This window comes from Rutilus rutilus (genome assembly GCF_951802725.1).
Source record: "Rutilus rutilus genome assembly, chromosome: 15".
Taxonomy (NCBI): domain Eukaryota; kingdom Metazoa; phylum Chordata; class Actinopteri; order Cypriniformes; family Leuciscidae; genus Rutilus; species Rutilus rutilus.
In genome coordinates, this window is record NC_140220.1 from 18496347 (window position 1) to 18509415 (window position 13069).

General features: G+C 43.3%; 1 protein-coding gene across 2 annotated transcripts in view; it reads left to right on the forward strand.

Annotated features, from left to right (window-relative positions):
• The window catches only part of ccdc85cb (coiled-coil domain containing 85C, b), a 61853-nt gene that overhangs the window by 30799 nt on the left and 17985 nt on the right, over positions 1–13069 (forward strand). Inside the window, exons 2-3 of one of the 2 annotated variants that reach the window (XM_084433092.1) lie at positions 2450–2529; positions 11695–11733. In XM_084433092.1, coding sequence (XP_084289218.1) covers positions 2450–2529; positions 11695–11733 — 119 coding nt within the window. The remainder of the gene's footprint in view (positions 1–2449; positions 2530–11694; positions 11734–13069) is intronic. The other variant, XM_084433093.1, reaches the window with a different exon arrangement.

Here is a 13069-nt window from a genome sequence, read left to right on the forward strand (position 1 = left end):
TCACCACAGGGGGACTTCAAATTTTTTTGTTAAAAATATAATCCGGAAGTGGTCAAAAGTGGACAAGCTCAAAACGTTTTAGACCCTGTTTACACCTGTATTTAGCATTGTCCACTTGTGATCCGATCGACCAAAACGCAAATCTTAATGCCAGGTATAAACAGTGGCTTGACATGTGATACCCTTTATAGGCATTGGGACATTAATAGTTACAGATTTCTTTGCAAAGTTCACTGCTGTACCATCTACAGCAGTTTAGAGTAGCAGCTGTAGACTGCGGTAAAATAATTCTCTCATGACAGAGAGTGTTTGGCATGGTAATGGATATGACAAAGGTGATATGTTTGGTCTTGGTGTAATAGATCTGCTATGGTGCTGCTGTTATTGCTGCTGCTGCAGAGCATACAAACACAACACTCTGCTGTTGTCAAGTAAGACATGCTGCTGCTACTGTGCAATAACATACATGATTTACCTTTAGCAGATATATACAAGTGGAGCTGGGGAGGGTGGAGGGTTTCTGAAAGTGCGCTGCAACTGCTACAGCAAATGCTGACCAAGTATTTGAAGGTTAAGCAGCGAGTTCATTGGCTACTGATACAGCAGGAACCAATCAGCTGTGCCCTATAGAGAATGATGTGACTGCAAGCAGATTGAGTTAAGGATCTATCAGCCTGCGCCATCTAGACTTTCATGACAGATCTTTGTCATTCACTTAATCTAAACCCTGTAACCTGTGATCTTATAATTCAGTATTGCATTGCATTATTCCTTTTCTTGTTTGTTTTTTGTCTTGCATGTTACGAGGTCTGTGATGTGGTGTATAATTTTCCATGCAGTCATAGCCAGAACCATGATGCCAGCCCAGAAATTGAAAGTAGTATTAGTCATGTTACTGGCTCTGTACAGACCACATCAAACCATGCATGACGCTTTTGGTCATTTTAATTCTTTGACACTGTGTACAGAGAAAACATAAATAATCTCAACTGTGTTACCAGAAGGAAGGCTAATTTTAGGCTTAAAGCACTGTGGGATTAAATTAAAAACACATATGCATGAGAAATTAAAGCTGCAGTAACTTTTTTGGGTTAAAAATTATCCAAATTAATTTTTTGAGCTGGTACATAACCAGCCAGTGTATAAAACTATCTGCTTGCCTTATCTAGATTCAAAACGGTAAGCTTGTTACCGTTAATGTTTTTAATTCCAGTGGTACTGGTGGATTTCCGTGGGAAATTCGAGCATGTCTTTGCGTCATTACGTCACATCTGTGCACATAAAGAAGGAGTCTCGGCTGGTAGGCTATATTGCGTGTGAGGATGTTGGAGGTGGAGATTTATAGCCTTTTCTCACAGCACTTGATAAAATTAAACTTATCAGTTTGATGGTGGATCCAGAAAGGTTCAAACGACAATCACCAGTGACAATTGGAGATTCACCCGTTGTAAAATGCACTATGGAGTGGCTACAGAAAAAAAGAGACTGCAGCCGGGCCCATGCGAAAACAAGGATAAATATCGGAAAGGCATTAAATGTAGTCACGCAATGCTGAAGTTGTTAACATTAACAATTTGAGAACAAGTATAATTTGCACAATTTAACATGATATGATAAGCGAACGTCAGATTTAATCAGCGTGATTTACTGCAATGCTTTTTTTCCCTTAGTTGGTTAGAACAAAAGTGGATGTTACTTGTTCAGATGACATTTTCCGGTGAAAACTCTTATGCTGGTCATACTTCCAAAAAGTAGAATCTGTGATTGCGTATGACAGTATCCACACCAGCGACTGACAGCCGCACATTCTCCTCAAAACATTGGATTCATCCGCGCTATGTCGTGCCGAGGCACAACCCACGTAAAGTTGATAATTCCACGAATAACTGCAATTGCAGATTTCAAACAAAGAGGAAAAACTATGGACTGCAGCTTTAAGTAGGCTGAATCAATTCAAAACAAATCCCAAAATAGATCACAGGGTGAATTCTCAAGTCTTTAATTAAATTGAAGTTTCACCGCAGTTTGAAAAATATCAAAGGTATGTGATTTTGGGCTTCAAAATGCTTCACCTGATGTGCTAATTAGTGTTTGTGACTTTGATTCAACAAATATTTTGATCACAGTACCAAAAAAGACTTGTTCATTGATTCATTTAGCGACACTTTCTTTCATTGTTGAATGCGATTGACACTTATGCTGATCTGAAGAAATTAGCAATTGTTGGTCAGCAGGTTGTCTTGTAGAATGTGTTTGTTCAGGAGGTCCAACCTGAAATGTTCCTTTACAGTAAGTTCACAGCAAAAATTGGTTCTCATAAATGATTCTCAGTTCACAACAGAAAAGCCACAAGTTACACTACTAATACTGTGTTGTTGTTTTTTTTTCTTACTTTACATTAGATTGCATTCGATTTTAAATGTTCTCCCTTTTCTATTTTGTCTTACAGATGCATCTTCAAACTACATTCGCCAGCTGGAAACCAAGGTCCGGATTTTAGAGGACAATAACAACAAACTTCTGTCACAAGTAAGGACTGTGTTAACAACATGCTTTCTTTCTATAGCACTTGCATATATGAGTAACTAGACCTAGATTTGCCATCAGGTGCCAACCTTAGTGGTGGCAGTTTGGGGTTATGAAAGAGGCAGCCAATCTTTAATTCATGGTGGGTCAAACTGTTAAATTGGCACACAGCATCCCCTCTGGCATGAAGAAGGAGCGGCTTACCGTCACGCTGGGATTGTGTGGGCATCTCTGAGCGTCTTTGGCCTCAATTTAACCTCTCTCGTGGAGAATGAGTGGGTTTTACCAACCGAAAGAGCATTTAAAGTTCACCTATGTATCCTGAGGGTACCACAATCAACCTGCTTATCACCAAAAGTCAGAAATGTATTTCCCCTCTATAGTACAGACATCTACAACAAAACGCTTACCGTGAACCCATCCAGCAGAGGAGCATTACAGCCCACTCTCCTCTGCACTTGAATAGGATTTCAATAGTTCTTTCACCTCAAGCTTGTGTAGGTAGGAATAAAACGTGCATATTTAGAGAAGTGAGGGGCAATTACATTTTCATGGGTTCACAGAGGTACTTTTTAAAAGCTGGTAAAGGGATAGTTCACCCAGAAATCTAAAAGTGAACTGTACTTTGATGACTGTACAGGGCTGTTACTACTGTAACAATTGTTTTGATTATCAATTAATCTGTTTAATATTTCTTCAATTAATCAGATACAAGATTTACTGTATTTAATTGTTGTAAATCCTACCTAATGTACTCCTCTTAAGCAATGACCAAAAAAGATATATTGAAGTAGCGTATGCAGGGTTTAAAATTAACTTTTTCACCCTCCGGCCAATTTGGCTACAAAATTTTTAAGTGACCGGCCATTCAGAACTTCTACGAGCCAAAAAAGAAGAAATGAACCAAGTTAACTACGTCACAGCTTTTATATATACTGTAAATTTTATATATAAAATTTGGATTTCATATTTCTTGGATAGGATAATCCTCTCATCCAGCCATCTCCTCCTTTCCTCATTCATTCTCATCCTTTTCACCAAAAATGTGTTTTATGTGGACAGATCAATCAAGTGAGTAAACATAGTAACACACCAAATTGGCTAGTGATTTGACAGCGTTACCCGCCACACTTGATTTTTTACCCGGGTTGGCGGTATGGAATATATTATGTCGACCAAAAACATTTTAAAATATAAACATTACATTATAAATCAAAAATCAACTATTTGTTTACAGATACAATATATACACTAGTTAAGTCAAGTCAAATCACCTTCATTTATATAACACTTTTAACAATATGGATTGTTTCAAAGCAGCTTTACAGTGATAATAGGAAATTAAAGTAACAGAGATTGTTTTGGCTTTATAGCTGTCACAAGTTGGGCTCGAACTCGGGTCTCAGGTGTGGAGAATGAGTATTCTACCACTTAGCCACAGAGGAGGTAATGTTGGACCCAAACGAAACACTCAAGGCAAAACTCCAGGCAAAGTAGATTTATAAAAAAAAAAAAAAAGGTACTTTGCAAGTCCAAAAAATCCAACAAAAGTTCTTCTCACAAAGAGGTATTACAAACAGATAATCCAAAATAAAAGATAACAGGAGAGAAATAAAATAACTCCATGAGGGGAGAAAAAAAAACAATCAAATAACTCAGAATAGACAAACAACAGGAGGCAGGATGCTGACAGGACCCCCTCCTCTAGGAACGGCTCCTGACGTTCCTTCCAGAACACCCTGGCCTACCGGTGCAAAACTCTCGAATCAAACTTGGATCCAGAATGTCCTTGGCTGGAACCCAGGAGCGCTCCTCTGGCCCATAGCCCTCCCAGTCCACCAGATACTGCAGAGAGTTCTGGACCCTCCGGGAGTCCAGTATCCGGCGCACTGTGTAGGCTGGCTGGCCGTCAATGATCCTGGGAGGTGGAGGGGGTCTGCGTGGGGGGGCAAAAGGATAAGACAAGACAGGTTTTAGTAACGAAACATGAAAAGTGGGGTTAATTCTAAGGGAGCGAGGGAGGAACAAACGATAAGAAACAGGGTTAACTTTCCTTGCTATGCGAAAAGTGCCAATGTATTTCTGGGAAAGCTTCTTGGATTCAACCCGGAGGGGCAGGTTCTTGGTGGCCAACCAAACTCTTTGACCAGCTCGGAAATTAGGGGCCATCCGGCGGCGGCGATTAGCCTGGCTTTGGTATCTCTGGGAGGTCCGAAGGAGGGTAAGTCTGGCCTTCTTCCATGTCCGCCTACAGCGTAGGACAAAGCGCTGGGCCGAGGGAACACCAACTTGCACCTCTTCCTCTGGAAATAATGGAGGGGTGTATCCAAACTGGCATTCGAAAGGGGACAATCCGGTGGCCGAGGACTGGAGGGTGTTATGGGCATATTCAGCCCAAACGATATAGGTGGCCCAAGACGTGGGATTACTGGCCGCCATACAGCGCAAGGTGGTTTCCAGATCCTGATTAATTCTTTCCGTCTGGCCATTAGACTCTGGATGGAACCCAGATAATAGGCTGGCAGTGGCCCCAATAAGCCTGCAGAAGGCCCCCCAGAACCGGGACGAGAATTGGGGACCTCGGTCGGAGACGATGTCCAGGGGAATCCCAAATATCCGGAAGACATGGTTCATGAGGAGCTCAGCAGTCTCCTTGGCTGAAGGCAGCTTGGGGAGGGGAATAAACCGAGCGGCCTTAGAGAACCGGTCTACAACCACTAGAATGACTGTGTTGCCCTGGGAAGGAGGAAGTCCTGTAACAAAGTCCAGAGAAAGGTGTGACCACGGCCTGCGAGGAACAGGTAAGGGATGGAGCAGTCCCTGGGGTCGCTGACGTGTAGACTTTCCCTGGTTGCACACAGGGCAGGCTTCAACATAGACCTGAACATCCTTCTTGATGGACGGCCACCAAAACCGCCGCTGGAGGAAGTCCAGTGTGCGAGCACTACCTGGATGGCATGTCAAGGGCGACTCATGACCCCACTGCAAGACCCGGGCTCGAACAGAGAGAGGAACGTACAGGCGTCCGGCGGTACCACCGCCTGGGTCGGGCTCAAGGACAAGGGCTTCTCGAACCACTCTTTCTAGTTCCCACTGAAGAGGTGCGACGATCCTAGAACTCGGAATAATTGATGCCAAGGGCTTCTCTTGTATTTCGGGAGAGTAGGCTCGAGATAGGGCATCTGGCTTGACATTCTTGGTGCCGGGTCTGTAAGACAGGAGAAACTGGAATCGATTAAAAAACAGGGACCATCGCGCTTGCCGAGGGTTCAACCGCTTAGCCTGCTGGAGATATTCCAGGTTCTTGTGGTCTGTGAGAACCTGGAAAGGATGCTGAGCCCCCTCAAGCCAGTGGTGCCACTCTTCCAAGGCCAGTTTTACCGCAAGCAACTCTCGATCCCCCACGTGGTAGTTGCGCTCAGCGTCAGACAGGCGGCAAGACATGAAGGCACAAGGGTGTAATTTTCCATCCTCACCCCTCTGTGACAGGACGGCTCCCACCCCCACCTCAGAGGCGTCCACCTCCACCACGAAAGGTCTTTCTGGGTCAGGGATAACCAGGATCGGAGCGGAAGTGAAGCGGCGCTTGAGATCCTCAAAGGCCCCTGCTGCCTCCGGACCCCAGTGAATCTTGGTCCCTCCTCCCTTGGTAAGCGCCGTCAAGGGGGCTACCACAGAGCTGAAATTCTTAATGAACTTTCTATAAAAGTTAGAAAAGCCAATGAAACGTTGAACCTCCTTGACTGTGGCAGGGGTGGGCCAATTGTGGACTGCTTTGACTTTCTTGGGGTCCATCTCCAGGTGGCCAGGAGTGACGATAAACCCGAGAAACTGAGTCTGGGAAACATGAAATTCACACTTCTCAGGTTTTACGTAGAGATGGTTGTCAAGGAGTCTCTGGAGAACCCTGCTAACATGCCCCACAAGCTCCTTCAGTGACCTTGAGAAGATGAGGATACCGTCCAGGTATACGAAGACAAACAGATTAAGCATGTCCCGGAGAACATCATTAATCAGGGCCTGGAATACTGCGGGGGCATTTGTGAGCCCGAACGGCATTACCAGATATTCATAGTGACCCATGGGGGTGTTGAAGGCCGTCTTCCATTCGTCTCCTTGCCGGATCCGCACAAGATGGTAAGTATTGCGGAGATCCAGTTTAGTAAAAATGGAAGCCCCTTGAAGCAACTCAAAAGCAGTGGCCATGAGGGGAAGGGGATATCGATTCCGAACCGTGATCTTGTTGAGACCCCGGTTATCAATACAAGGCCTAAGACCCCCGTCTTTCTTTTCTACAAAAAAGAAGCCCGCCCCAGCTGGGGAAGTAGAGGCACGGATGATGCCGGCTGCCAAGGACTCCTTAATGTAGGTATCCATAGCTGAGTGTTCAGGGGAGGATAAGGAGAAGACCCGACCCCTAGGAGGGCAGGAACCAGGAAGTAGATCAATAGCACAGTCGTAAGTGCGGTGAGGTGGTAAGGAAGTAGCCCGGGACTTGCTGAACACTGCCTTGAACCGATGGTAAACACTTCAAGAAACAAACTCTTGAAACTCGGTACTAGGAGCTGAGGGACTCTGAAGCATGCAGGTGAGTTGACAAGTGGAACCCCAGCTTAGAATGGTTCCAGTAGGCCAGTCGATCTGGGGATTATGTCTGCACAGCCAAGGGTGACCCAGGATAATAGGATACTCGGGGGAGTCAATGAGATAGAAGGTCTCCTCCTGCTGGTGTTGAAAGATGGTAAGTCACAGGGACTGAGTGGCCTCTGTAACATTGCCTGGTTCCAGAGGTCTGCCATCCAAGGCTGTAACTGCCTGGGGTTGAGGAAGTAGTTGGATAGGGATCTTAAGTTCCTTAGCCAAGGTTAGATCCAGGAAATCACCTGCGGAGCCAGAATCAATCATAGCCTGGACCTGATGCTGGTGGCCCTCCCAGGACAGAGTGGCTGGAATAGCTAGGACAGCGTTAGTAGGAGGAGCTCTAATTTTCCCCATCACAGCCCTCCTGTAGCCGGGCGGGGACAGGCGTTTCCCGAAAGCTCGGGGCAGGTGGAGCGGAAGTGGCCGGCAACCCCACAGTAGAGGCATCGACGCTCCCTCATGCGACGTTCCCTTTCGTTGGGAGAAAGCCTGGAACGGCCTAACTGCATATCCTCTGGGGAATCCTGGAGTTGTTCAGGGGGCGGGGAAACTCTGAACGAAGGAACACCAACTGGAGAAACAGAGCTGCTCAGAGGAACTTGGGAGTGAGAGACCTGGCGGCGAGCCGCTCTCCGCTCTCTAAGACGATTGTCCAGGCAGATGGCCAATGCTATGAGGGACTCAAGATCCGAAGCTGGTTCTCGGGTGGCTAACTCATCTTGAAGGGGCTCAGACAACCCTCCCTGAAAACAGACCCTCAGTGCTTCATCATTCCATCCACTCCTTGCTGCTATGGTCCGAAATTCAATGGTAAAATCTGCCGTGCTGCGGGAACCCTGACGGAGAGAGAGTAGGGGCTTGGAAGCTTCCCGACCACTGACAGGATGATCAAACACCCGCTTGAACTCATTCACAAATTCCAAGTAGGAGTCACAACAAGCATCCTGGGATTGCCACACCACGGAGGCCCAGGAGAGCGCCTTGTCCGAAAGAAGGGTAATGATGTAAGCAATCTTGGAATGGTCTGTGGGAAAACTTGAGGGTTGAAGCTCGAAGACGAGGGAGCACTGGGTGAGGAAACCCTGGCAGGAACTTGGATCTCCAGCAAAGGGCTTGGGAGGTGGTAGTCGGGGCTCTGCTACTGGAGAAGTCCTGTCGCCACTCGGGGGTGATCCAGAGGAAGGTGAAGGAACAGGGAGGCGTTCAAAGAGCTGGCAGATGGAACTCATCATATCAGCCAGGAGTTGAGAATGACTGGCCATCAGCTCTTCTTGACGGCTGAGAACAGCTTCATGGTGCTGGAAAGATGCCTCATGTTGAGCGATCACCGCCAACAGGTCCTTGGAACCGAGCGTTTCTGAGTCCATGTCTGACTCGGTTTTTCTGTCACAAGTTGGGCTCGAACTCAGGTCTCAGGTGTGGAGAATGAGTGTTCTACCACTTAGCCACAGAGGAGGTAATGTTGGACCCAAACGAAACACTCAAAGCAAAACTCCAGGCAAAGTAGATTTATTAAAAAAAAGGTACTTTGCAAGTCCAAAAAATCCAACAAAAGTTCTTCTCACAAAGAAAAGGTATTACAAACAGATAATCCAAAATAAAAGATAACAGGAGAGAAATAAAATAACTCCACGAGGGGAGAAAAAAAACAATCAAATAACTCAGAATAGCTTACTAGGGATAGCTTAGATGATTTGGAAGGACTCAAGAGACACAGCAAGGAGACACATAGCCAGGACTCAAAAACCGAGTGAGGAACAAGGGGAAAAAACACAGCTTAAATACTCTAGGGGAAACAAGGCACAGGTGACCTGGATAACGCTAACAAGGAAGAATTAAAGCAGAGGGGAACACTGGTGACCTCTAGAGGCACGGAGACAAACAACAGGAGGCAGGATGCTGACAACAGCAGCTCTAGAATAAAGTTATTGTACAGCTAAAGTTAGTTTTGATTGATTCACTTCTGTTGCAAAGATCATTAGTTATTAACTTAGGGGCCGCTAACACGACACCGTTCTAACAGAAAACCCTCAACGCGCTCCGGCCCGCTCATCCGCACAACAACGGTGCCTGGTGTCTCGAGAACGCAAAACTTGAAATAGGTTCCAAGGTGCATTTTTTTTTTAAACGTTATCATCTCCGCTACACTACTGGGCAAAGGTTTGAAATAATGTTTTTGTTTTATGTTTTTGAAAGAAGTCTCTTATGCTCAACAAGGCTGCATGTATTTGATTAATAATTCAGTAAGAAAAAAACAGTAATATTGTGAAATATTACCATTTCAAATAATTTTCTATTTTCAAATATTTTAAGTTCATTCATTCTCGTGAAGTTCATTTTCAGCATCAATTCTCCAGTCTTCAGTGTCACATGATCCTTCAGAAATCATTCTAATATGCTGATTTGCTGCATCACAGGAATAAATTACATGGTTATTTTAAATTGTAATAATATTTTACAGTATTACTATTTTTACTATTTTTGACTAAATAAATTCAGCCTTGGTGAGAATAATGGACTTCTTTTAAAAAATATTTAAAAAAATCTTAATTTTTCCAAACTTTAGAATGGTACACTGTATACTGAAATTTATTTTTGGTTTGAATATAAGGGATTCTATTATAATGCCATGTAAGTGTATCATTGTGGGATTACAATTAAATAATTTACATTTTAAAACTTTTTTTTTTTTGTTCAATGAACTAATATTTTATTTAAAATATATATTTTAGTCAAAATAATTGATGTTCCTTTTCTCTGATGCTGTCTGCCGACATCCACTCAAATAGGCCTATGGCATATGTTGCTAGAGATCAGGTTTGACATTGAAATCAGAACATCAATGCGGCCAGTGTCAGTTGTATGGCTTCAGAAAGCTTAGAATATGGTGCACAAGCCAATGCCATATCAGTCCTTTCACCTTTAATATGTACAGTAAAAGAGCAGCCAGTCCTTTCTTTAGCATTTCTTTTTTGTGTTCCACGGATGAAAGAAAGTCATATACTAGGAATGACACGGTGGTGTATCTCTGGGTGAATTATTCCTTCAGTCTCCAGTGAGAATAAAAACACTGTGTGGGCACTGGAAATACTGACTACAAAGCAGTTCTCATGAAGCCCTTTGTAGGTAGAATTCATCACAGTATTCATAGAAACAAAGCCGAGAGTGTTGGCATGGCCAAGGGCTTGAAGAGAAAGAGTCCATGGATCTGCAATAATTCTCTCTTTTAATCACATATCCTCATTACGTTTTCATCGCCAGCCCCGCTCTGTCTCGCAGTGGATGTGGGTGTATCAGACAGTGGTACGCTTAAAATGTTGTGCCATTTCGAGTCAAAGCTATTTGAGTCTCTATCTCTGAACATGTGGAACATAGGGCTTTGAATGTCTGAAAGCATTTTATCCCCAGGATGGAAAGCACTTTGTAAGAGTATGATTAAAATGCAAGAGAGTTACTTTCTCCCTCCGGTCAAATGAGAGAAAACGGTTTTCGTCTCATCGGTGCGGTCCTCTGAGAATGAGTGCATTCACTTGAAGCATGATTAATTCAGAGGAGAGCTCAATCCTTCAGAGAACACTGTCCTGAGCGCACATGAACCGAGCTGAACTCGTGATTTCCCAGGATACCTACACTAAGCTTTTCCTAAAAGCCATTTCAGCTGTTGCGATAGATGACACTTTTGGTTTGTGACTTACTTGTGACCCTGAGATTGAAAGGTCTGTTGTCATGGAAAGGCCCTATAAGTCTTTGTTTTGCTGACAAATGTCACATTCATGTCATGGTAGAAACTGGTCACCAGTGTTAGGGAAAGTTATTTTTAAAAAGAATGCATTACAATATTGCGTTACTCCCTAAAGAGTAAGTAATTGCTTTACCTTGTTGCTTTTTATGGGAAGTTATATGTTGCTTTTGCGTTACTTTTTTTCACCTGGACTGGGTTTATTTGTTGTATTTTTTTAATAAATAAATCTATTTTTGGCAAATGTTAGGGCCCCTTCACTCCAAAAGTGAAATGAATGAATGAAATGCAAATTCACTTCTGTATAGTAGAGGCGCAGCTCAAACAAACCTTTCAGATGTGCTGGAGAAGAAAGTTCAACACTCTTACTTCAGCAATAAAAACAAAAAAATTAAACACAAATGTGATGTTTATTTAAAGTCATTTTTGCTTATTAGTACGGTTAAATTGGATGATCAAAGGTCAGCTGCAAAGACATTGGTTAATAAAGTGAGATTAAATACATTAAGTATATTTGTGTGATTTAAAGTCCCCCTGTGGTGTAAATCAAGTTTTTAATGTTGTTTAAATGTCTATGTGGTGTTTTAATGTGCTTTAAGACAAACCATGTTCAAATTCATAAGTCAACACCCGGTATATTTTTCTGTTGATATGAGGAATCATGTGAGCAGCAACAGAACACAAAACACAAAAATGTGAAGTCTGAAGCCTAACTGTTTGAATAGGCAATCTGATGATTATAATGTATTTGTTTAATTGGTTTGTGAAATGTCTCTTGTGTTCTCCAGCCCTGTAGCCGTTATAGCTTATCAAAGCTGTCCATGAAGGTAACTTTACCACACTTTTGCTCAGTGGTGATGGAGCTGTATATCCTCCTAGCTCTCTTCTTGCTTGTTTCTTATCTTTGTATTCACGTTCTCTAACTTAAAAAGCTGGTGTGTAAAATGGCATGCTAGTCTAAGTGCTTGTGCTAACATGCTGGGCTGATGGCGCATGAGCTCATATGCTTGTCCCTCTTTCTGATCTTATCATTTGTTCAAGCAACACAGGTAGTGCAGCATCAATTTTTCATGTCTGACAAACTGATGGATGTAAAGATGAGTATGAACATATTGAAATTTTTTATAAATGCCCCCTTATCTGTCTTGGCCATCGTCCCAAATCTTTTCTAAGAAGATGCACCATTCTTTTTTTGGTTTCAGCACTGTCTGTCAAGTTTGAATCCAGTTGAGTTGCATTAAATTATATTTGACTGTCCAGTAAAATACGGACGTGCTTATGTTCAAAACTCTCTAGTTTTTGGGTAGTCTGACTGAATGAAGAAACCCTATAATTACAGTCCATCAGATTTTGGACAAAGCAGTTTGCGATATTAAAGCAATTTGTTACACAAAGCAGTGTTTTGATGGGAATTAACTTTTGTCCCTGAATCACTACTGCTAAAATATTAAAGCTAAATTAAAAAAACAAAGTCTAGACAGTAATTGACTAGTCTGTTGCTGAGTGACGGGGTGATCCTACTCATCTCTAGTTTAACGATAATTAAATATGTAAAAAGTCTTGTCAAATAAGAAAGAATGCAAAGTGTGTCTGTCTAGTCAGGAATAACGTACTCGGTTACTAACGTAACCTCGGTTCTCTCTAGTAGAGGGAACGAGTACTGCGTCTTAGCTAAGACGCTGCGGGAAAAGTCTCTTTTCACGAATATTGAAGCAAAAAATTATCCTTAATTTTAATATTTGTAAAACGCATTTGCAGCAGTATACAGCCACAGGCAAGACGGCTCGCTTGCTCATTGGCTGCTCTACGGCAAATGCATAAGCCTATCGAGCGCAGGCTGATGCAACATCAGGCCAATGAGGCCACTTCCCGCCGACACGGGCGTGGCCTCGCCCTATAAAGGTAGCTCGAAAAGGCTGACTCACTTGATTTATTTCATCGAAGAAGCGAACCAGAGTGAATCGTACGCACGGCAAGGAACGCAGTACTCGTTCCCTCTACTAGAGAGAACCGAGGTTACGTTAGTAACCGAGTACGTTCTCTTACGAGAGTTCTCTCGTACTGCGTCTTAGCTAAGACGCTGCGGGAACCCAATGTAAGACGCCGTGCGTGCAGGGATTAACAACCATAAACCTGGAGGCGAAGCCCAGGATTTACAGTGCA